Genomic DNA, 25766 nt, shown 5'->3' on the forward strand with positions numbered 1-25766 from the left:
CTGACTCGCCTGGGTGGGGATTGGGGGGAGGAGGGGACGGGATAGGTCAGGACACAGTGGGGCCAGTCAGAGGGATGACCCAGGGGGTGGGAGGAAGAGGGGGTGTGATACATCATGGATCGACACAGGGTGGTGGCAGTCACAGGGATTAGCCACAGCAACGCGTGGCAGGGCCAGCTAGTATAAAATAAAAATAAAAACAATAACCCAATGACACCCCCCAAAAGAGCCACATTTTAAAAGGATATATAGGATGTCACTCAGGTCAACTAAAGCCCTAGTTAAAAAAGGAATGTTTTTACCTGGCGCCTAAAGGTATATAATGAAGGCACCAGGTGAACTTCCATTATTATTATTATTATTATTATTATTATTATTATTATTATTATTGCCAGGGATTGCAGCTAAAACAACCTAAATTTGTGTGTGTGTGTGTGTGTGTGTGTGTCTGTGTCTGTGTCTGTGTCTGTGTCTTTGTCTGTGTATTTATTTTCAAATTCTCTTCCATTGTATTTTCTTCTTTGTTTCTTTAGTTCCTCTATGTTGTGGAATTATATGTTTTTAATTAAAGAAATAAAAATAAGTATTTAGATTTTGGGGTTGGCTTTCTAGGTAAAATCATTCCCTCTGATTAAAAGCTTGATCTGTCAATCACAACAGAGCTCCCCCTTCTTGTCCCCACTTCCCTCTGGTGTTTGTTCTCCCTTCTCCCATCATCTGGTACCCTAAAGGCATTAATTCATTTTGCTTTCAGCAGGCACCTGTCTGCAGCAGTTTGTTTAAATGTTTGGCTTGTACAGATCCCATGCCAGCTTTTATAAGCCAAAGAGGTATTGTGCTTTGCCTCATGACTCAGGATTTGTCTGGACCTTAAGCACTCCCCTTGTATTCCTGGGTTTCTAAGATGCCTTTTTTAAAAAAGAAAAGAAAAGAAAACTACTTGTTTTATAACAGGTGCATTCCCAACCAAGGCACCACAGCTCCCAGGAAGATGCCCTCCTCCACCAATGGAAGACGGTAGAGCTTGGGTTCCTTTTCGGGCTCATTGCTATAAATTCTACCCTGATAGGGAACTTTGGTGGCAAGCGGCCTTCAGGTGTTCTTATTTTGGTGAGTGTCATTTTGAAAAATGATTTGTTTTACAAATGAGAATGGTAGGGAGAAAAATGGTACAGCCCATGGCACGCAGGAAATTCTTTCTTTCTGGCACAATCCAATAAGAAGAAGTTTTGTTATCAAAATAATATTGAGAAGAACATGCGGTACAGGCCTGGTATCAGGGATCAGCGCCAACAACCATTCGCTGATGGCCTGAATTCCCTGGACACCAGCCCGTCTTCCTCTCCTTGCCCAATCCCAAAGCATTGTTGGTGCAGCCCAAAAACCATGTTGCTGTGGCTCATCTTTTGATTCCTCCATAATGCCCCTGGGCCCAGATAGAATGTTGCTCCACTGGGGCACAGAAGCCCCATGGAAGAATTTAAGTTGTGCTTTCCTGCTACACTGGCTTTTTGGCACTGGGGGTGCACTTGCTTTGGGCCAGGGGGCGAAAGGAAAGCAGAGGAGAGCTCAAGCAAGCAGAGTTGGCCCTACCTGGGAAGGAGTCTTCATCATCTCTGCCTTCACTGCCCTGGACAGGGCCTTTGCCACCTCACCGTGCCTCCCAAGGGACATCACTGTTGCCAAGAACTGACCGGCAAGAGCTGCAGAGGGCCCTGTCAAACCTGGCATTGTTCTGCCAGTGTGGCACCATTCAATTCTTGTTGTCATATGTTGGAGGTCTTACCTGTCCTTCAGCATAAGTTCTCAGGTCAGGTTAAAACAGTACAAAGTTAAAACCATTCCTGAGAATTACATATATCAGGGGTGCAAAGCCAGGGGGAAGAGGGGCACCATCATATGGCAGAAGTGATAAAATGAAGGTGCAAGAGGCCATATCTCTGTGGAAAGAGAATTTCACAACTTAGGGCCACAGGCCTATTCTCTGTTGGGAATCATGGTGGCAAAAAAGTACAATATTTAGGAATATGGATGACAGCAAAGAATATTAACTTGTTCAATGATAATTATGAACCAGTGTGGAAAGAGGTAAAGAAAAATCTGGAAACATGGAATAGAATGAAGTTGTCGTTCCTTGGAAGAATAGCTGCAATTAAGATGAATGTGTTGCCCAAGATGTTATTCCTATTTCAAACAATTCCTATAATTAAAGGGACAGGACAATTCAAAGAATGGCAGAAAATTCTGTCTAGATTTGTCTGACGGGAAAAAACCAAGAATAAAATTTAAATTATTGGTTGATAGAAAAGAAAGAGGTGGATTCTCCATGCCAGATTTGAAGATAATTATGAAGTGTCCTGTCTCTGTTGGTTAAGAGAATGGATAACACTGGAAAACACAGATCTGTTAGATTTAGAAGGTTATGACAACAGATTTGGTTGGCATGCTTACCTCTGGTATGATAAAACAAAAGTCCATAAAGGTTTTACAGACCATGTGGTAAGAAGATCATTATATGAGGTTTGGGAAAGAAATAAAATGCTGTTAGAGACAAACCTCGCCAGTGGAGGTGTTGACTGTCAATTCTTGTTGTCATATGTTGGAGGTCTTACCTGTCCTTCAGCATAACTTCTCAGTTCAGGTTAAAACAGTACAAAGTTAAAACCAGTCCTGAGAATTACATATCTCAGGTGTGCAAGGCCAGGGGGAAGAGGGGCACCATCATATGGCAGAAGTGATAAAATGAAGGTGCAAGAGGACATATCTCTGTGGAAAGAGAATTTCACAACTTAGGGCCATAGGCCTGTTCTCTGTTGGGCTGCCATTCCTTGCACTTGCAAGGCCAGTGGAATTACCAAGAAGGCAATCAGGGAGTATTTAGAGTGAAGGGATCAGTCTCAGATACTTGAGGCCTGTGCCCTTTAGGGTTTTTAACACAAATGGGAGCACCTTGAATTGCGTCTAGAAATGATAGGGCTACCCGTGCAGATGTTTTAAACTAGGCTGTGTCAGTTCTAAATGGAACCTCAGCCAATCATCATCCTGTTGCATTCATTCATCCATCCATCCATCCATCCATCCATCCATCCATCCATCCATCCATCGCTACCAGTTCATATTGCTGAATATACTACTCTTTGTGCTGCTGCTGCTGCTATATCTCTCCGAAGAAAACTTGCATCCTGTTTCAAACTGATCGATCACATCACAACAAATTCTATTTGATATAAGAATGGATGGATTAATCTGAGTTCCTCCTACTCAGCAAACATGACATCAAAGTCACATTGGCACCCCATTAATATAAATACTTTGAAAAGGGTATTATCTTTCTCTTCCAGAGAACTGAGGTGATTTTTTCCCCTTTTATATGCACTTAGAAATAGAGTGAAAAACGTTTTCAGTACTAGAGCACAGGATTTTTGTGAACCATCTGATTTGTAAAAATGACATTTCTATTGGATGTTTGATTAAGTGATTTTCTTTAATTGTTAATTATTATTTTCTACAAATGGGTAGGTTACAATGATCCTTCTTCAATAAAAATATGCAATAGAATAGCAGTCACAAGCATTTGAAAGATATATATATACCGGTATATTCTCTAAAGTATTCAGAACTTCATATTGCTGCCAGTGCTGGACAGTGAGCAGTGAGTCCTTGGTCATATCTTGTTAGGCAGTCTTTTTCAAGGGGAAGATAGCTTTGTAATGAGTTTACTTTAATTCTGTGGTATATTTCCTAGGTGGCACCTTGGCTTCAATAGAAGATTTAGCTGAACTGGATTTTTTGTTGGAATACACTCGGCTGTTCGATCATAAAGAATTTTGGATTGGATTGTTCAAAAATATAGATGGTAATTGTTTAACACTCAATATTTATATATATAATAAATGTATTATCTGCATTTATTCAAAAGTGTCCTCAACTATGGCACATGTTTCATTTGGAAGGGGGAGTTTGGACATAAAAGAGCTCAGCAGCAAAAGCTGTCAGTTGTAAGTGAATGTTGCTTGCATTTTCTTGGGAAGCATTCAGGAAAAAGGAGAAAGCTCACCCATTATCTGAGTATTCATCAACTAGGTGGTAAACAGTAGTATAGGAAGCATCTATGCCAGGCATCCCCAAACTGCGGTCCTCCAGATGTTTTAGCCTACAACTCCCATGATCCCTAGGTAACAGGACCAGTGGTCGGGGAAGATGGGAATTGTAGTCCAAAACACCTGGAGGGCTGAAGTTTGGGGATGCCTGATCTATGCCATGGGTTAGCAAACTAAGACCTGGGGGCCGGGGTTGGTCCAATTGCCTTCTGGATCCGGCTCGCGGATGGTCGCCGCATGGATCGGTGTGGGGATTCTGATCGTTCGGGCTGTGCCATTCCCCCACTCCCTCACACACACCGTGGCGGTGCCTCCTCCCTCCCTCCTCCTGGCTTCTCCCAACCCTGCCTAGAGGAGGAAGGGGGCTGGCCTCTGTTGAGCTGAGTGCCATTTTAAGCAGCCCCTCTCCGGAGCCAGCCCTTTCACGCCGCTCATCATCCTGCCCCCACCCCCACCCCGCCAGCCCCTGCCGCTTGCAAGGCACAGGTAAGCAGCCACCGGGGCTCATCCGGTGCTGTGGAGAAGGGAGGGGAGAGTCGTGGGGGGGTTTCCCCCAAAAAAATATAGTCCGGCCCCCCACAAGGTCTGAGGGACAGTGGACTGGCCACCTGTGGAAAATGTTTGCTGACCCCTGACTATGCTTTCAAATAATCAAGCCCTGCCCCATACCACATCTCTTTCAACTTGATTTATGGCTCTGCCATTACTTGAAGTTCCATCCCAGATGTCCCACTAGGGATATTGGGAATATAAAATTTATAATTACTTTGGGAAGTGGCCTGTCCTTTTCTTCTCCGTAGGTTCAGGCATCTCTCAAGATATCATTGCCAAACTTCGCATGAGGGTTCCTGAGGTCGGGGTGACAGTTTCCATTGATGTTGGAATGGCAGGCGCTATTTTGAATCAAGATAGCGGACTGAAATGTCACTTTTTCCCACCAGGCTAAAAAGCACTCCCCAAGCATCACCCTCTAGGAATGACCATCCAAGTAGGGACGATACCACCTCAGTGCCATCTACCCCTAACTTGTACAGCTACTCCAGAAGGATAGAATGGCCACAATATCGAAAGCTGCTGAGAGGTCGAGGAGAATTAACAGGGACATGTTTCCCTCTCTCTTGACAAAAGTCACCATACAAGACGACCAAAGCAGTTTCTGTGCCAAAACCAGACCTAAACCCTGATTGAAATGGATTTGAGCCTAAAAATCACAGCTCTCTTTTTCACCCCCATTTCCAGCATATTTGCCCCAGGCTTGTTTTCTGGGAACTAAAGCACTGTTCGTTCTTCTGGGTCGCAGGGTTGAGTCCATTGAGTCCCTGGATTCCTTTAACGGAATACCCCTTTCGCATAGGGATGGCGAGAGCATTCCCCCATCCCTATCACCTGAACCAGAGCCTATCCGCAACCTTACAAGTTGTGACGATTTGCTATGTGGCAGGCGAAACCAAAATGGCACCAGCCAATCAGCCAAGTGGGGAAAATTCCTGCCGTGCCCCTGTCCCAATGACAGCCGACACATGACGGCATAGCAAGGTCAAGCGCACAAGCCCTGAATATAGGGAGAGGTGGGTGGGTGTTCCGATGCACTGACCAAGAGAGAAAGCTCAGGGTCACGTGCATTGGCATATATAGGTCCCTTGCTCCATTTTGGCTAGCGTCCCCATTGGTCAGAATGAACCCAGCATCAAGGGACCTGCCAATAGGGTGTTGTGGCTGACCAATCGTACCCACCCACAACACAAGGGTTTGGTTGCCAGGTCTCACCTTTAAGGGAGGACCCGGTCTGTCACTTATTTCATTTTTTTGATATCATTTGCAGGCATTTTCTGCTGGCACCTATGGCACCAGACCCTCCTTTCTTTATACCAAAAAGAACACTACAGAGAACCATCCAAAATAGTATTAAATATGGGGAGGGGGGGTACGTGCTGTCAGAAATCAGAGGCACTCCCCCCTTATTGTTAGTGTATTCAGTGTTCTGATATGATAATGGCAGTAGCTTGCATAATCTCCAAACTGAAAAAGGTTAAGAGGAAAAAGGATCACTGTAATTTTAAGACACGGTTCCATATAGTATGTCTTACAGTCATGGTGCTACTCTTCTCCTTTCAGTCATTATGTTATTTATATATTTTTATAATTAGGAGAATGGATGTGGAAAGATAAAACTCAAGTGGGTTTTGTCAATTGGAGAGGTGAAGAGCCTGTATTCAATCCTCAAGCTTTTCATGATCAGAAATGCATTGCCATGAACAGCGATGATGGGAAATGGTTGGATACGGGCTGCCGCCAATCTATGCCATTTATATGTAAAACGCCCAAAAGTAAGTCATAAATTATTATTAAACTACATTTTAGCAATAATTCTGATACAATAGGGGAATATTGAGTTATATAGAACTGCAATTAGTGTCTTAAGGTGATCTTGTCCAACTGCTCTCTTGCTTGATTAATTGTACAGTGGTACCTCGGTTTAAGAACAGTCCGGTTTAAGTTACAGGTAGGTAGCCATGTTGGTCTGCTGTAGTAAAAAATAAAATAAAATAAAAATCCTTCCAGTAGCACCTTAGAGACCAAGAAGTGTACAAGCACACGAAAGCTCATACCAATGAGTTGGTCTCTAAGGTGCTGCTGGAATGATTTTTTTTATTTTAGTCCAGTTTAGGAATGATTCAGTTTAAAGACTCCGCAAAACCAGAAATAATGTCCCGGTTTGAGAACTTTGCCTCGGTCTAAGAACGGAATCCGAATGGTGGAAGGGCACCGGCAGCTGGAGGCCTCATTAGGGAAAGCCCGCCTTGGTTTAAGAATGGTTTCGGTTTAAGAACGGACTTCCAGAATGGATTAAGTTTGTTAAACGAGGTACCACTGTACTAGAAGTTTATCCTTATCTCTTTATCTGCTTCCTTCTTCAGAAAGCTCTCGAAGGAAGGTGTTTCTGTGATTCTACAAAACAGACTTTTTCCTACCTCAGCAGTTTAACAACCTTCCACCCCCTGCTATGCTTACTAGCAAGTTCTTAGCGTTCTTTCCAAACTGTCAGTCATTCCTTTTCTAGCACAAGTTGTTGGTATTTTGTATTTTGGTTAAAGGAAAAAAACACTAGGTATAAGAGAAAGAGTTCCCTGGATGCTTAAGATCCAGGTTTGAGGTAAGTACTCTTTGGTGTCTCTCACCAAAGCAGAGATTTAAAATCACAAAATATGCAGCGAAGTAAAGCATTGAAATGTAGGTTGTTAGACCTTTAAAATATCCTCTTCTAGGTTGCTTCCAAAGTTCCCCACTTCCCTTAGCATAGAAAGAGACCACAACATAACTGTCAAGTTTTCCCTTTTTTAAAGGGAAATTCCCTTATTCTGAATAGGATTCCTCGCAAGAAAAGGGAAAAGTTGACAGCTATGCCACACATTTGGCTGGTTAAAAATGGTTTACTAACAAACACTCCAAAGGCCAGATTCATGTGCTTTTCCATACAGCAGGAAGAAAAGATAGGCAGTAAGACTTAGCTTCCAAAGTGATGGGAGTTTCTAAATCATTTGTAGAGAAACACAAAGATGGCTTGTTTAAGCCATGAATGCAATAAACATTTCAAATGGTTCTCATTTTTAAATAGTAATGTGTTGGATTGAAACTTCAAAGTTAGGAAGAAGCATGTCTGAAAACAAGAGCCCTGTCTAGCATACATTGCTAAGTTATTTTCATGATGTGATATGTCAAGGGCCAAAGCCTGAAAAATATAAAAGTTTTCCCTACAATATTGATAGACCTTGCCTAATATCCAAGTGGATATGGCCTAATATCCAAGTGGATATGGCCCTAATACAGTATACTTTACCATTAAGTGTTCAACAACATTTGAAGGACCAATGGGCCAAATCATCTTTTGGTGCATCAAATGCCCAAACCTGGATTCTTGCGCTTTGTGCGGGGGGGGGGGGAGGGTTAGACCTGCTGGCAGAGAGGCTGCTTAGATTTCCTTGCACTCAAAACTCCCACTGGTTCACTTTCCTGCTGATCAGAACTCTTGAGCTAAACAACAACAACATTCCCTTGCATAACCATCTCCCTACTGGGCTAAGTAGGAAGTTCTGTGGCTTGCACAATGTATGTGATTACACCTTAAACATGTCTTTTATTTTGCAGTTAATGATGAAACAACGAAAGCACCTACAAACAGTACAGGTAAGGCTATTAATGACACATGGTCATTCTGCTTGGATGGCTGCCACTACCCCCTCACTGACTCATGTCAGTATGTTGTTGTTGTTGTTGTTTGTTTAGTCGTTTAGTCGTGTCCGACTCTCCGTGACCCCATGGACCAGAGCACACCAGGCACTCCTGTCTTCCACTGCCTCAGTATTTTAATATATATATAAATTTCATACATTTATATGCCGCTTAGAAATTCTGTATATTAAGTGGTGTACGTAAAATTTCTATTCTAAACAAAACATACGGGGGAGAGACAATTAAATTCCATTATTATAAACAACAGCACCCTACCTTGAAATGCCAGCTGAAATAAGAAAACCTCTGTCATGCGCCTGAATTTCAGCAAGTAACATGGCAGGAAGAAATCACTTTGGAACAGAAAGCAATGACTAGAAAGTCCAAGTCCATAGAACAAAAACAGCACTGAAAGCATTCATCAAATATCCATAGGGTCATCCAGCCCACAACAAATTCTCTAATCAAGGCATCACTCTTCATGGTGAGGAACTCCTCCCTCCTGAGCCCAACAAGACTGTGTTGTCCAATACCATCAAATAACGGGTGGCCATTTGGCTTGGTGGGCTGTCACTTGCTTCCCCTGGTTGTATTTGTGTCTTTGGTAGCAAAATGGCAGGCTGGGAGGTTTGTGGAGGCTATTGGGGGGGGGAGATAATGGCAGGTCTGTTTTCCGGTAAAGAACTTTTCCTTTGAAGTGAAAGAGTTGGGGAGTGGGAGAGAGATATTTTGATTTATTGGAAAATTCCATAGTGTTGCATGTGAAAAGTGGGGAGGGGGAACCCCTGAGGTTAGGTTCCCCTTTCATGGGCACATGCACAGAATAATGTTGTCATTTTTAGCCATAGTGTTGAAACTACTGGGGGAAGATACACTATTGCTTGGACACATGGAAATTGTTCAGCAGCCTTGCAGCATCCCACAGCTTTGGGGTTACATTCCTTCACAGCCTGCCCAAGTCCCTTTCTTTTAAGAGGGCCACTCTGTTTCTACTTTGAGTAGAATAAAAGCTGCTCCTATACATGCTCAGGTTGTGACTCCACATGTCTTCTGCATCCCATTTCCTCCCTACAAAGAAGGGGCAATGTTCATGTTTGCAAGTTCACAACACACTGTGCTTAGGTACAGTAAACACACACACACACACCGACATCCTTCTTATCATAGTGTAAAGCATTTAATGTCTTGGATTTTGTATGTATATATCTACACCTTTTCTCTCATTGGCAGTGCAAGAAGATGTCTCTGCATCTGCACACGGCAAATATTTGAAAGTCGTTCTCCCAGTTATCTTCATCCTCATCAGTGCAGGTATCATAGCCTGTATTTTCTACAGAAGAAGAAGAAGAAGAAGTAGACAACTATAAACCATAGCAGGCTTTGACAATTCTTTCCATTCTGACCGTGGGATAATTCTTCAGGGGAAAAAATGGCTCAGAATCACATGTGGTGAATGAAGAGGGAAATTAACAAATGTAGGCACTACTGCTATCTGTATACATTTACCTGGAAGTAATCCCCATTGAACCCCTATTCAGACTTACTTCTGAATTGACAGGCGTAGGATTGCACCATTCATTCATTCATTTCCAAGAAGTAACCATGGCTGGAAGTTATGTGTCTTAAGCAGCAGCATTCAGAGGTACTTTCTACAATGAGACTCATGATGTAGAATACTCTGAATACATATTATCTAGTACGAGTAAAATAATAAGTTGTACTGATTATATTCTGATTAAAGATTATGCAATTTGGGGAAAAAAATTAAGGGTCGTGTCAATCTTATCCTCTGGCAACCAAGGTGCTGCAATATATTCTCGCCCCAATTCAGTGGGCCATTTATGCACAAAGGCCTTTTCAGGAAAGCTAAAATCCCATTTGTCAGGAGGAGGAGGAAGAGCAGGAGGGTGAATCTCCTCCAGAAGAGTCAGTTCTCAAGATTTAACAAAGGGGGCCTAGGTGCTGTTGCAGAGAGTGCGACTGCCTGTGCAGCACTTAACTGTGTGCATGTAGTTCCCTATACAACTAGATCTGTTTGTACCTCTCTGTGCAGTGGTGTAGGAAGGGGGGTGTGATGGGTGCGGCCACCCCGGGTGTCATCCCTGGGGGGGGGGTCAGCCAACAAATGCAACGAAACGTGGTCTGTGGCTACTCTGAGCTTCTTGTACAGCCCTCAGCTAGCACAACAGCTGCAAATGTTCCTAGGCTGGGATAGCTTTGCCACACTGGTCTGGATTACTGAAACACAGTATTTGTGGGTCTTCCCTTGAGAATGATCTGGAAACTGCAAACACCTGCAAAATCAATGACTACTAACTATGTGAAGCAACAGCACACAGCTTCTTCTAATAGTCAGTAGCGACAGCAGCATGGAACTCGTTTGTGTTCTCATTTCCCTCACCCTCTTGTATAGGGTCTCCTGCAGCTCAAGCTACTGGGGGCCAGGGATAAAAATATCCACTCAAACATGAAGTTTACTGGGTGACCTTGGGACAATGATTGCATTGCAGCCTGAGATATCTCAAAATATTGCTATGATGATAAATGGGAAAGAAAAGAACCAAGTATGTCACCTTGAAGGTCCATGGAGAAAAGGTGGGATAAATATGTAGCGAGTGATTTTCAGTATCTATGAATGCGGCCCAGCTTTCACACACAGCTGGCAGATGATCTGAACACCTGCTGACTCCGCTGAAACTCTTGAATTTTTACATTGTTTGTTTGCCATTTAACTTATAAGGGGGAAACTATATATATTTAGTTCTAATAGATCAATATTTGTTTAGACGGAAATCCCATTGAATTAAAAAGGATTTATTCAGTGCTGCTGCTGCTTCTTCAGCCAGAACTTGCTGGAACTCAGTTCTGGCACCTCTCAGGTGGGCACCATTGCCATTCTAAGAGAACAGGGGGGGGGTGCTAATGGTGAGTTCTGGCACCTCTTTATCTAGAAAAATAGCACTGGGTTTATATTCATGGAAGAATTCTTAAGCTTGCAGCCTGACATAAATTTAATAGTAAAATTTCCAGCTCTTCATTTTCTTTGCTTACTCGCCTGTAACAAATCTGGCATTTTAAGTGAAGAGATTTCTAGACAAATACTTCCGTTTTGGGGTTTGCTGAACTTTGGCCTCAGCTGCACAGGATATATAGTTTTGTTTTTCAGTTGCAACTTACTTGAAAAAGGGTTTCCTAACATCCTGTTTGTGAAATATAATTCTTGAAAACAGTGACATATATTTCTTGAAATATATGTCCTAAGCATGCCTACTAGCAAATAAGGGGCTAACTACCACTCACATACAAATCCCATACCCTCCAACATTCCCCAGATAAAAATAAGGGCATTTATCTCCTCAACCTTGCTCCCTGGCTTGCTCGCGGTTTGCCGGCAGCGTGCATGCGTCATACATAGCGACACTGCGCATGCGCGCTATGTGCGACACCATGTATGCGGGTTGCCGCTCCGGGTGCTGGAGCAGCTTCCTACGCCACTGCCTCCACCATCCTGAGAAAACCCCTTAGTCCTGATTTTATTTTATTTTATGCTTTGGTAGATTTACCAAAAGAAAACCACATACCAAAAAATAAAATAAAAAAATTAAAAGGGGCAAATTAGATGCAGATGCATAAAGCATTTTTTTAAAAAAAATAAAATAAAAAGCAAGACCCCTTGCACCCAACTCCGCTCACCCTTTCTTCCTACCCAGGGCACAGTGTTGGAGGAAGCCTCTCTGGCACCCGGGACGGGGACTGCGCATGCGCGGCAGCCCATACAGATGCTGCATGCACCCTCGGCTGCTCTACAGCTGGGGGGAGGCAGTGGGCCATCTTGTCACCCCTCCACAGGGTGGCACCCGGGGTGGACCGCCCCCCCATTCCATTGTACACCCCTGCCAGGGCAGCCCTGCGCTTCCCCACAGTTTAAAAAGGCATAAATTGGAAACGATGCCTTATGAGGAACGGCTTAGGGATCTGGGTATGTTTAGCCTGGAGAAGAGAAGGTTAAGGGGTGATATGATAGCCGTGTTCAAATATATGAAAGGATGTCATATGGAGGAGGGAGAAATATTGTTTTCTGCTGCTCCAGAGAAGCGGACACGGAGCAATGGATTCAAACTTCAAGAAAGAAGATTCCACCTAAACATTAGGAAGAACTTCCTGACAGTAAGAGCTGTTCGGCAGTGGAATTTGCTACCAAGGAGTGTGGTGGAGCCTCCTTCTTTGGAGGCCTTTAAGCAGAGGCTTGACAGCCATATGTCAAGAATGCTTTGATAGTGTTTCCTGCTTGACAGAGGGTTGGACTGGATGGCCCTTGTGGTCTCTTCCAACTCTATGATTCTATGATTCCATGAAATTGCTTAATTAACCAAGGGCTGCTTCTCCTTCCACAGCATTTCCCCAGAAGAGGAACTAAAGCATTGGAATAAATATTTTGTCAGCATATCAGCAAGCATGAATCCAAATGTCGAAAGAAGGTAGCATGTGACTATGCACTCAATGCATCTTTCACAATGAAAGTGTAATGTGTTTAGTATCGATTCTTGGTGCTCTTTTGGATGGCAAAGGTATTTATTAACAGTTTCTGAAGGAACTCACTGCAATAGCAGTGACAGAGCCAAATAACTTACGATTCTTTAACATGAACCATTAACAGTGTTTTATCTACATAAATCACATATGCAAGGATTTTCTGTATGTATGGCAGTTAATAACACTGCCACAAAATTTTAAGAAGACCAGTAAACACATGAGCACAGTCGCATGCTTGCAAATACCATTCTCTCTCTCTTAAGCTGGGTTTTGCTGCCTCAGTCTGTGTCTGCCCTTCCATCTCAGCTTTCACTGTGATCTTCAAATAGGTGCCAGAAAAATAACTGCAGGTGCTTAAAAAAGAACACCATAATTAGACAAAAAACAAAATCTGAGCAACATTAAACTTAACCTGTTTCCAAGGATTTAAGGCCTACAGAAAGGACACAACAGTTCTAACTGTTCTAAGGTAATATAAGCTAGTTGCCCATAATAATGCACACTCCCTACTTCAGCTCTCCCACGGAGCATATGTAACCTGTTGGTATCTGATTATTATAAAATAATAATTTCCTGGATGCCTGGATCCAGAGATGGGCAAGCCCTCTCCAGTCAGTAAGCCCAGCAGAGATTTAAAATAATGAAACATGCAGCAAAGTAAAGCAAGGGAATGTAGACCGTTAGAGCTTTAAAACATCCCACTTTAACTCACTTACAAAGCTTCCCTTTGTTTCCCTTTAGCGTAGAAAAGGCCACACAGTTTGGTAAGTTTAAAAAGATTTTTTTACTTACAAAGTTTCCAAAGATCAGATTCATGTAGTTTCCCATAGAAAACTAGAAAGGAAAACACAGGCAGAAAAACTAAGTTGCAAAATTTAATAACATGGTTTCTAAACACATGGGGTGGGCTTGGAGTGACAAGCCCAGGTGTCCTCCATGGCCAGATTCACATCATGGAAGAGGGGCGAACAAAGAAACTTCACCTCCTTCATCCCAATGTAAGGGGGTATGACCCAGTCAAGTCTAGCAAAAATAGTTTACTCTATGGTTTTAACTCCTTCATACTAAACATGCTGTTTATATGAGGCTGAATTTCCCACATATCCTTGTTTAAGTGATACGCAGCAGTAGGTTACATACCCATCATTCTTGTCCTTTGCCTGGTAAGTCAGGTGTGGGTGGTTTGTATATACTTTTGCTTTCATGCTCCCCAGAACCTGCAGTGATTATTGCTGGGACTGACTTCATCCACTAAATTCACCCTTCTGAAAATCAGCTCTGGAACTTTCAAGATTTCAGAAAAGACTAAAGCCTGCAGAGACTATAAATGGTGGGGGGGGTGGATGTGGTGTGTGTTTTCCAGCTCTCTTAAGAGCTGGGGGCTTGGAATATCATCCAGTGCATTCTTAAAGAACTAGACAGTGGCAGAGCATATGGTACTGTTGCCTGGGGCAAGTGCATTGTTTCAAGGGCACACACATGCTGCCCTGGTAGCCCTGTACAGCTGGGGTCTGACTGCCCTACCTCAGCCTCATAAAGTGGTGCAGGCCGTGCACTCTTGCATTGGAGCCTGGGAGTGGAGCTGTGGCCAGCTGCCGCAGTTAGGCCGTCATGCAAGGAAGCTGCCTCTGCAGTTCCCTCACAAGTTGGAGCCAGGCTTCTTCTTCTTCTCCTTCTTCTTCTTCTTCTTCTTCTTCTTCTTCTTCTTCTTCTTCTTCTTCTTCTTCTTCTTCTTCTTCTCCTTCTCCTTCTCCTTCTCCTTCTCCTTCTCCTTCTCCTTCTCCTTCTTTATTGTTTATACCCCGCCCATTTGGCTGCCACTCTGGGAGGCTTCCAACAAAATATTAAAATACAATGGTCTGCTAAACATTAAAAGCTTCCCTAAACAGGGCTGCCTTCAGATGTCTTCTAAAAGTCTGGCAGATGTTTTTCTCTTTGACATCTGGTGGGAGGCCATTCCACAGGGCGGGTGCCACTACTGAGAAGGCCCTCTGCCTGGTTCCCTGTAACTTGGCTGGGGACCGCCAGAAGGCCCTCGGCGCTGGACCTCAGTGTCCGGGCAGAATGATGGGGGTGGAGACGCTCCTCCAGGTATACTGGACCGAGGCCGTTTAGGGCTTTCAATGTCAGCACCAACACTTTGAGTTGTGATCGGAAACGTACTGGGAGCCAATGTAGATTTTTCAAGACTGCTGTTATGTGGTCTCAGCGGCCACTCCCAGTCACCAGTCCAGCTGCCGCATTCTGGATTAGTTGTAGTTTCCGGGTCACCTTCAAAGGTAGCCCCACATAGAGTGCATTGCAGTAATCCAAGCGAGAGATAACTACAGCATGCACCACTCTGGCAAGACATTCCGCAGGCAGGTAGGGTCTCAGCCTGCGTACCAGATGGAGCTGGTACGACCTGGGCACAGCTTCCCTCACCGCGACTCTGGCCTCAATGAGGGAGCCAGTCATGGGGGTGCCTGGTTGTGCCCCTAAAAATAAATAAATAAATAAAACACCTCCCTGCCCTCCCCACACTACACCACAGGACTTAGGTTATTACAAGAAGGAGCTACATAGATGGCTCTTAGTCAGAGACTGTAGCTGCACACTCTTCAAGTATCTATAGCAGGCACCCCCAAACTGCGGCCCTCCAGATGTTTTGGCCTACAATTCCCATGATCCCTAGCTAACAGGACCAGTGGTCGGGGAAGATGGGAATTGTAGTCCAAAACATCTGGAGGGCCGAAGTCTGGGGGTGCCTGATCTATAGGGTGCCAAGAAAAAGGGCAGGAGTTACAAACAAGTTTTCACTCTCCTCAGCAAACCTTGCAGAGTAAACTTTGTGGGCCCAGGTAGGACGCAGCTCGAATCTTAACCTTAACACACGCAGCCTCCATGCAGTCTGTGGTCCCACAAAGTCCATTGGGACACGCCAGGCCTCACACAGTTCCAGTCAGCTCTTTGTTCTGAGCAGCTCATCTCACTGACTTTAGCCACAGAGATTCCTTATCTGTTTGATCTGGAACTTGATCTTCACCCCGTCTCTCACTACATTGTAAGATGACCCTACGGGATCAAGTCAATGGCCAGTATTATTTTAGTATTCTGTTCCCACAGAAAACTTCAAGTGGGACCTCAGCACAAGTGCATGCTCCCCTCCTGCAGTTTCCTGCAAATAGTATCCGGAACATTATTGCCTCCTACTGTGGAGACAGAGTATAGCCATTATGGCTAGTAGCAATGGATAGCCTTTGGATCTGCCTCTGGTCCTTTTCATCCTCATTTCCTTAGGTCAGAATCAGACTCCCAGCTATAGAACGTCTCAGAGTTTGGTCATGGCTTAGCAGTAGCATAGTTATCAATGAGAATCTCTTAGCTACTTCCTTCCGGAGCACTGTGTACTGTTTTTTTGGCTTGGTGAGTTGCACCAGCCTATGTGATGGGAAATAAATCTAAATAACCCAAAGATTTTCAGCAGAAATAGTTTTTTTTTCTCTGAAGGAAGCTGATTAAAAGTTTAGCAAAAAATCTGTGAGTGTGCATAATGCCAAAGACAGAAGTGAAAATATCATTCTGCCTGACTCATTTATCAAGAAGTTCTTAAAAAACAGCGAACCCTGATTTCTCTTATTTCCATGGGAGCGGTGTGGCAAGTTTGGTTGTGGCCAATGTCTTTCTTTTTGTTCCTAAATCTCCTGATCCTCATTCAACCAGCTTTTCAGGTATCAGGTAATCTCTTCTTCACTTCCATCACCATTGTTACCTTAGGAATCTTGAATCTAATGCGCCATCAAATCTAATGCACGCCTCAATGATAAGACGGCCCTGAAGTTCATGATCACATGACTACTAATCATGCAAAACTTCAGTTTGTATGATAATTTTACAGTGTTGCAATACAACCCTATACCTCCTGGGTGTAGAACCATTTTTCCTGAAGGGCCACAATTGCAATCAATGGGGTTAGAATCAATGGGATCAATGTCCAGAAAGCTCAGGGGCAAAGCATCGATACACAACAAACCCATGTCCACATATGGAGACCTCACTTAGACACACACACAATGTGTTCAGAGGGGTTTCACATATCTGGAAATCCCTGATGAGATGCTCATATAGCATTTCCTTCTTTTTTCTGAATTAATTCTTCTCTAGTATCTAGTATTCTAGTAGTGTCTAGTAGTATCCAGCCCAGACAGTAACAATGTCTGCAGTGAAGAAGTGCCTTGAACAATTTTTCCATTTTTTTCCAGGAAACTTCTGAACATGACAGAATGCTTTCACTTCTCTTTCTGCTTGAGTCACATTTTTCAGTTCTCCTTTGGGGCAGGGGGCAAGGGGCTAGGGATTACTTGGACTGCACAAGACACAACAGCAGCCCCATGATCCGCCCCACCTCCTCTGCACATGTTGTTCTTTATAGCTCGTGTCCTGGCGTTATTTCCTGCCCCTGTTCCAGAAATAGGCATTGGCTGCTGGTGGTGAGGACAAGAAAAAACACTCAGCATAATGATGCAGGAGAACACAGAGCATAGCAAAATAGTTTCTACGGGGGTGGAGGCGGAGATATTAACGGAGGAGAAGGCTGTCCATGGATTCTAGTCATGATGGTTATATTGCCGCCATTATCAGAGGCAGAAGACTTCAGAATGCCAGCTCCTAAGGCCCGCAAGTGGGAGAATGCTGTTGCACTTTTATGAGCTTCCCATAGGGCTTCACTATTTTGAGAACACAATCTGGACTAGATAGGCCTTTGGTCTAATCAAGCTTGTCCTTTGGGAAGAGGACCTTTACATACAGTGCTGCTCTGTCAAAGTTCTGTAATGAGAAGGAGACCTTGGGAGCAAACCAGCCCTACCATTGGGCAAAGTCAGGTGATCACCTTAGGTGGCAGATGTTGGAGGGCTGTGGCTTGTCATTTTCCCATTCATTTCTCAACATTTCCCCACCTATTTACATTCATGGGGTCCTGAAAATTCAACATCATCTTAGTGTGAAGTTTTCTGAGCAAAAACATGTTTGTGTGCAATTTCCCCCAATATATTCCCCTGCCTATTCCTCTTAAGCCCCCTAACCACCATCTTCCCAACTGGAAGGCAGAGCCACTTGGCCTACTCTGCTAAACTAACTTGCTGCATAAGGTGAAGTCCAGGATGCCAGCCCAATGCCACTGTTGAAGATTCAACAGCCACTCCGGTCCGCTTCTGTATGTGGAATGATAAAGAGCAGTAGTGCAGCTAATTGAGTTTAGACCCTGGACTTAATGGTCTTAAGGGGTCCTCCTTTTAGATTGCAATTTGCATTACTTCAGTTCTGAAGCACAGAATCAACATCTCTCCCTCACAGCCCCAGCTATTCCATTATTTACAGCTGCTTCCATATTCCTGATTTGTTATAGCAAAACAAACAAACATACAAACAAACCACATTTGCCAAACATAATTTTACAAAAATAAATAAATGCTATGAACACAAACCGTTTTGCATTTTAAACTCATTTAAATTGTAGCACTTTCATGACTACAGGAATAAAATGCAGTTAGCTTCTGCTGCCCCAGAAAGGAGAATATATTTTGTCCTGTCAGGTGAAAAGGTGGGATATAAATCTTCCTCTTCTTCTTCTTCTTTGGCGATCACTCATAGCCGAGTAAGATTGTCTTCCATAAAAACGATTTTAACAATGGGTCTGTAAGTGACTGTAGAGGCCAATTCTGGATCCACACGTCCTTCCACAGTGGGGACATTGGTTTCCAGGCAGGAGTTGATCACGGTGAGGGTTTGCTAAGTGTGCCTTCCTTTTAGCATGTTTCTCCCTTGTGTCCTGAGATCGAGTGTCTTCAAAGCCCATGACACCTTTGGTAAACGCTGTTCTCCAACTGTAGCGCTCGCAGGCCAGTGTTTCCCAGTTGTCATTGCTTATACTACATTTTTTAAGATTTGCCTTGAGACAGTCTTTAAAGCTCTTTTGTTGACCACCAGCATTATGCTTTCCATTTTTAAGTTCGGAATAGAGTAGTTGCTTTGGAAGACGTTCATCAGGCATCCACACAACATGACCAGTCCAACGAAGTTGATGTTGAAGAATCATTGCTTCAACACTGGTGATCTTTGCTTCATCCAGTACACTGATATTAGTTCGCCTGTCTTCCCAAGTGATGTGTAAAAATTTTCGGAGACACCGTTGATAGAATCTTTTGAGGAGTTGTAGATGGCGTTTATAAGTGGTCCATGTTTCACAAGCATATAGTAAGATTGGTAGTAAAATAGCTTTGTAAACAAGCACTTTGGTTTCCCTGCGAATGTCCCGGTCCTCAAACACTCTGCACTTCAATCGGGAGAAAGCCGCACTCGCAGAGCTCAGGCAATGCTGGATTTCAGCATCAATGTTGGCCCTTGTGGAAAGGTAACTGCCTAGGTAGGAGAAGTGATCAACATTTTCCAACGTTACACCACTGAGTTGGATTTGTGGCACTGCAGAGGGGTTATTTTGTACTTGTTGGTGTAGCACTTTGGTTTTTTGGATGTTGAGTGATAGGCCAAGCTTTTTGTAAGCTTCTGCAAAGATATTTGGGATGGTTTGGAGGTCATCCTCTGAGCATGCGCACACTATGTTGTCATCAGCATACTGAAGCTCTATGATGGAAGTTATGGTAACCTTACTCTTTGCTTTCAGCCTGCTCAGATTGAAGAGCTTTCCATCTGTTTGATATATGATTTCTACTCCAGTGGGGAGTTTCCAGTCGAGAAAGTGTAGGATCATGGCAATAAAAATAATGAATAGAGTTGGGGAAATAACACAACCCTGTTTAACACCTGATCCCACTGTGAATGGTTCACTTTGAAAGCCAGTGTTATCTGCAATTGTTGCTATCATATTATCATGGAGGAGCCGAATGATGTTTACAAATTTATCTGGGCAGCCAACTTTCCGAAGGACAATCCACAGGGCATTACAATTTACAGTGTTGAAAGCTTTAGTCAGGTCAATAAACACCATATACAGGGGTTGGTTTTGCTCTCTGCATTTTTCTTGAAGCTGTTAAGCGGTGAAAATCATGTCCATTACCCCCCTAGAAGGCCGAAAACCATTCACTCACAAGGGTCATAGGAACATACAAGCCCACTCACCACGACAAGGTAATGATCCAGCGAGTAGGGGGTATAAATAAATATATAATAAGAATATATTTTAAAAGCAGAAGTAAAACGGGTTTCTGCAACCATGCCCAGTCAGCTGCAACCATGACTATAAAATGTTATTTTTAAAAGAAACAATATGGTTTAGAATTGGATGGGGGAACCGCCTGTTGAGATTCCTGCATTGCAGGGGGTTGGACTAGATGACCCTCAGGGTCCCTTCCAATTCCAAAATTCTATGATTCTAAGAAGGTAGAATACTGTGTTGATCATTGTCAGTGCTATGGGTTCCAGCATATGGTGCTAATGAGTGAAAGGCAGGCAAGGACACCATTGCATACCTACACCAAAATATGAATTTTGTGAGCAGTTTTAAGGTCCATGGCTAGAAAGCATGGTATAAAAGTAATAATTTTTTTTAAAGAAATAGTAAAAATGAAATTTAGTTCTCCAGAAATATAAAGAGACTCATCAAGGCATTTCAACTATTGGGTGTCTTTTTAAAAAAAATCCTTCTAAATGTGAAGCTCAATATAAGACATTAAATGTGAAGTGCAACATATTTATTTGCCTATTTTCATTAGAAAAAATGTCACCGGCTATGAAGTAAGAATCCCGTACATGTACAGGTTATATATCCTGCTACCCTCCACATATTCTACAGTTCTTGAAGATGCCAACCTGCTGACTTCTCCCTGTAGCCAAGAAAGATTTCCTTTATATCAGTGGCTCCCAACCTTTAAGAGTCAAAGGACCCCTTTCAATCCCCCCAAAATTCAAGGGTGCCAAGAGGATTTTCTGGCCCTGGTGTACTGTATTCAGATTGAGTCCACTGCTGCATTCGCCTAAGACAAAAAATTGCAGTATTGCAAAATTTGGCGTTGTGTACATTATAACATGTCAAACACAGAAGTGAAAATTTCATTCTGCTTGACTCATTTATGAAGAAGTAACTCAAAAGCAGCAGACTTGGATTTGTCTTCTTTCCATGGGATCTGTGTGGTAGGTTTGGTTGTGGCCAATGCCTTCCTTTTTGCTCCTAAATCTCTTGGTCCTCATTCAAGTGACTTTTCAGGTACCAGGTAAGCTCCACCATTGTTACTTTAGTAAGTGAAGGTGCATCTTCAATAAATTTAACTGTTGACATTTAAATCATCTTCTGGAAGTTAATGTTACGTGGCTAAAGTTAAATCCATGCAACAGGAGATACAATGAGAATTAATTAAACATTGAATCTGCTAATAGCAATAAAATCAGGTTTAAATTACAGTACAGTACAATAACAGCACAGCCAACATCATTTTGAATGTAATTTACATCATGAGTTTTTACTGTTGCAAGAAAGAATTTGTTCTTTCTTTATGCAATGCTCTGTTGTATCCTGTTACTTTATTTTTTCACAATATAAAAATAAACTGTAAATATAAGAAATGCGTCAACAATAACATTTTAACAATATTAAGCAAGAAGAATATCTGAAATATTTATGTGCACAACAAAAAAGGCATATTTTGTTATTTCCACTGGTGTCCTTTGCACTGACATAGAGCTCTTTGATCCAGTGGAGCCTTTTGTCAGGAGACAATATTTGCCATTTCTCCTTCCTCACGTGCTTCCCAAGCTGTGCCAAGGGGTCTCCCAAGTCTCTGGAGCAAATTGGGAGGAAATATATGGTGTACAGGAGGAATGGGGAAATGCCAAAATATTGCCTGCCTTCCTGTTTTGCGAACAGAAAACTGCAGGATCAAAGAGCCTCCCTTCAGAGTGAAGGATCCCACTGAGTGCATCCCTTGCACTTTAGCAAATCTAAATTACACCCCTTCCTCATGAAAGGACAGCATCATATCCTTACCGTTCTTGAATACAGTGTGATATTTCTCAGGTTATTTATTGGTATGGCTGGAGTGTTATAATCATGTAGGCTGTTAGCCTACATGACTGTTTTTACTGTATCTATTAGGTAAGAATTTGTCCTGGTATTTTTTATGACTGTTGATGCTAGTTTTAGGATACTGTATGATGCTTTTGAATTATGGTGCTGGAGGAGACTCTTGAGAGTCCCATGGACTGCAAGAAGATCAAATTACAGGTAGGTAGCCGTGTTGGTCTGGGCCGAAGTAAAATAAAAAAATTCCTTCAGTAGCACCTTAAAGACCAAGTTGGTCTTTAAGGTGCTACTGAAGGAATTTTTTTATTTTAAGAAGATCAAACTCATCCATTCTGAAGGAAATCAGCCCTGAGTGCTCACTGGAAGGACAGATCCTGAAGCTGAGGCTCCAATACTTTGGCCACCTCATGAGAAGAGAAGACTCATTGGAAAAGACCCTGATGTTGGGAAAGATGGAGGGCACAAGGAGAAGGGGACGGCAGAGGACAAGGTGGTTGGACAGTGTTCTCGAAGCTACGAACATGAGTCTGAGCAAAGTGCGGGAGGCAGTGGAAGACAGGAGTGCCTGGCGTGCTATGGTCCATGGGGTCACGAAGAGTCGGACACAACTAAACGACTAAACAACAACAACAACAACAATTTCCCATGTCTTGTGTGTGTGTTGTTGTTTTTTAAAATTCACCATCAGACTAATTCCTACCTACTGATGGGCGGTATAGCAAATGGTTTTAATTACATAAATAAATAGGAAATCAGTTGGTCACCACATACTGAGGGCCATAGAAGATGTCTTGGTTTTAATAAAAGCAGACAAGTGGGGAATATTTGGATCAGATCAACGGTTTGGGTAGGCAAGAGGAGCTAAACTTTTTTCCAGCTATACATTTGTCCAAATCCTCCACCAAAGCTGTTTTTAGCCATGGGGCAGAGGAAAAATTTTCACAGAATGCTGGTGCCAGCATATTATTCCCTGTACAGTGCAGGATATGGGGTGGGTGGCAGGGGGACAGATAGCTTCAGGGCACAGATGTGGAAGGATAGGTGAACCTGTTCGCCTCTGTTCTCCAGTCCAAATTGCCCCCACCCCGTGCTTTCAGCAAAAAATAAATAAAAAATAACCATAAGGAAGATTCAATCTCAGATGTCTCGCATCATGTCTAGTTTGGCACTCAAAAGGAGTGAAATCCTTTTTTAAAAATCCTTTTTAAAAAAGCTTTATTTATAAAGGTATGAGTTTTTTGTTTTAGAAAACCACTTACCTTTAAAAATGTAGCATTTTGAGAACAATCAAACTTATTCAGAATAAAATAAACTGCAAACAGGATTTGCAAGAAGGACATCAAAGTCAGTTGTCTGGCTAGGAATTAAGCAAGTTATGGACCTCTGATAAATTAAGATGCAGCACTGTAAAATGCAGAATTAACAAGAGAGTCATTTCTCTTTGCTCTTTCAATCTTATTGCCTCTTGGTATTATCCATCCTGCCAGTGGTTGCCATGTTGGAAGCTATGAGGATTTTTTTCACCATGTTCCTATAATTTTTCCTCTCTTCATTTTGCAGAAAGTGACACCTTTCTGATACATAATGAAAACCTCAAGCTTTGTATACAACCTCAGAGATCTCGTTCCATCATCTTGGTCAACTGTGATAAGGATAATGAGTGGCAACATTTCAAGTGGGTTTCCGACGATCAGATTTTGAACATGGCAGTGACGTTATGCCTGGCAGTGCCTTCCAAGTCAAACCTGGTTGCACTCACCCTCTCCCCCTGTAATGAGACGAACGAACTTCAGAAGTGGGAATGCAGAAATGAGAGCCTCCTTGCACTTGAACAAGGGGATTTGTTTTTAAATCCTGAAAATGGCCAAAAAAAACGTCTTATTCTTTCTAAAGTAGCCAACAGCAAGAGCACCTGGAAGATCTATGGAACGAAAGACAGCTTGTGTTCCAAGGGCTATGAAGGTAAAATGAGAGAGTTGATCCTCTTTCTTTAGATATTCAGTTGGTGTATCTGCTTCCAGCATGTTGAATCCCCTATGTTTGGGACCCAAAATAGGTATGATGCAAATCACAAAACTATCAGTCCAGACTCCAGTTATATCAGAAGGACAAAATAGGATCTAAAGGCAGAGTACTCAAGAATGTGGCTCAACATAAGCACCAACTATATATACAGTCAGGGAATTAAAGATCAAATTGAAAAAATAAGCAGCTAAAAATCCCCCTTCATACAAACAATACAATACTCTCACACATCCTTTTTTACATATCAGATGTTCTGCCACACTGAATAGAATATTTATCCCACCCCCATTCTCAAATTATGTTCCTGTGTATATGGGCTGCCATACGTGCAGAATATCCTGTATATAACCGGGACCTGGCCATTGGAAACTGTGACCGGGTGAAAATTGCTTTAAATGTCTGGGAAAATCTGGATGTATGGCAACCCATGTTGGAAGTGTGGATTTTTGCGGATTTCCTTAAAAATATCTCAAAAACCTTTGTGTCTGGATGTTCACTTTTTGATATATGGCAACCCTATGTGAATATCTCCCTTCCCTCTGGAGGGATGACTGTCCTGTATGGTAATAGCTTTTAGATGTTTCATATATCTAAAAGCTTGAGTGGCTTTCTTTCATATATCTGATATAAACATACATATTACTGTTTTATAATATTGTTGTTTTTATAGATTTCACACACAGAGCCCAATACTTGATTGCCGCTGACTGTTTGTCTGTACTGGTTGATGTCCTCAAGTGATGGCTGGGCAGTCAGGAGGGTTCAAGCTTTGGCTAGGTAGAAGCTGGACCAACCAGCATGGGCAGCTGGGTGGTGGCACCTTTGGGAACTTAGCACCCTTCCTCTACTTTCCTAACCCTGCCTGGAGACACCAGAGGCTGACAATTCACTCCACTTAATGGAGGAATTACATGCATTTATTCTGTGTACATGCAAAGAGATGGATCCTCAAAATTCCACTGAGGTGAAAATGTAAGGCTGTACACACAAACCGTGCATATCTGAGTTTACATAGAATCCTATAGAGGGCTTTGTCTTAGTTATTTCTGCTTTATTTGAGTTTGCCTCTCAATAGTGTTCAAAATTATTCCAGCCTAACATGATCTGTCCAATGTTCTTTTAGCTCTGTATACCATAGGAGGCAATGCTTTTGGAGCCCCCTGTGTGTTTCCATTCAAGTATAAGAATAAATGGCATGCAGAGTGCATAAGAGATGACGATGAAAATGGACAACTTTGGTGTGGAACAACAGCAGATGTGGATAGAGACTCCTTAAGCGGATATTGTCCAGTAAAAGGTAAGCACTTAACAATGTTTTGTTTGAGCCTTTACTATGCTATTGTGTATTTGCTGCTTAGAGGGACGTTTAACCTACAAAGAGAAAAGGGAAGCTGCTATTATTGCCTCATCTTTACAGATTGTGCAATTTAAGAAAAGAAAATGTGGAAATAACTTTTCCTTTGCAAGTCAGAACAAAATGAATTATCATTAACATCAGGGCCCCCTACAGGATCAAGCCTGCAGTTCTTCATCTAAAAGGAACAGAGATGAGGATGTAGTCTAGTTCAGGCCAAAATCAAAGCGTAGAGCAGACATGGGTCCTTCTGGATATAGCCTTCAGCCAGATTTCACCTGACTCCTTGGTCTTCACAACCACCAGCTGTTCAGTGGGGAGCAGCTGAGAGGCAACTGGGTTCTGATGTTGAACAAAGCATGCCATTTCTCAGAGGCAGAAAAACTAAAACAGAGAGGGAACCTGAAGGTACAATTTGAGTGGAACTACTAAAACTTTTATTCCCTTTTCTATGGGGAATAGGTCTCTCTGTGTGATGGTGGGTTAAACTAAGTGTTTCGGCCTGAGTCTG

The 25766-nt window shown here is 42.7% G+C and overlaps 2 protein-coding genes across 3 annotated transcripts in view; both read left to right on the forward strand.

The window, feature by feature from the left end:
* Window positions 1-10080, forward strand: part of LOC118092113 (macrophage mannose receptor 1-like) — a 64506-nt gene extending 54426 nt beyond the window's left edge. The window contains exons 26-30 of the mRNA XM_060281062.1: window positions 955-1110; window positions 3746-3856; window positions 6248-6427; window positions 8247-8285; window positions 9561-10080. Coding sequence (XP_060137045.1) covers window positions 955-1110; window positions 3746-3856; window positions 6248-6427; window positions 8247-8285; window positions 9561-9697 — 623 coding nt within the window. The 3' untranslated portion in view covers window positions 9698-10080. The remainder of the gene's footprint in view (window positions 1-954; window positions 1111-3745; window positions 3857-6247; window positions 6428-8246; window positions 8286-9560) is intronic.
* A 10820-nt stretch (window positions 10081-20900) lies between these two features.
* The window catches only part of LOC118091915 (macrophage mannose receptor 1), a 43544-nt gene continuing 38678 nt past the window's right edge, over window positions 20901-25766 (forward strand). Inside the window, exons 1-3 of one of the 2 annotated variants that reach the window (XM_035129502.2) lie at window positions 20901-21070; window positions 23437-23838; window positions 25025-25198. In XM_035129502.2, coding sequence (XP_034985393.2) covers window positions 21010-21070; window positions 23437-23838; window positions 25025-25198 — 637 coding nt within the window. In that variant the 5' untranslated portion in view covers window positions 20901-21009. Of the gene's footprint in view, window positions 21071-21538; window positions 21949-23436; window positions 23839-25024; window positions 25199-25766 lie in introns of those variants that run through there. The other variant, XM_060280794.1, reaches the window with a different exon arrangement.

This window comes from Zootoca vivipara, chromosome 12 (assembly GCF_963506605.1).
Source record: "Zootoca vivipara chromosome 12, rZooViv1.1, whole genome shotgun sequence".
Lineage (NCBI taxonomy): Eukaryota > Metazoa > Chordata > Lepidosauria > Squamata > Lacertidae > Zootoca > Zootoca vivipara.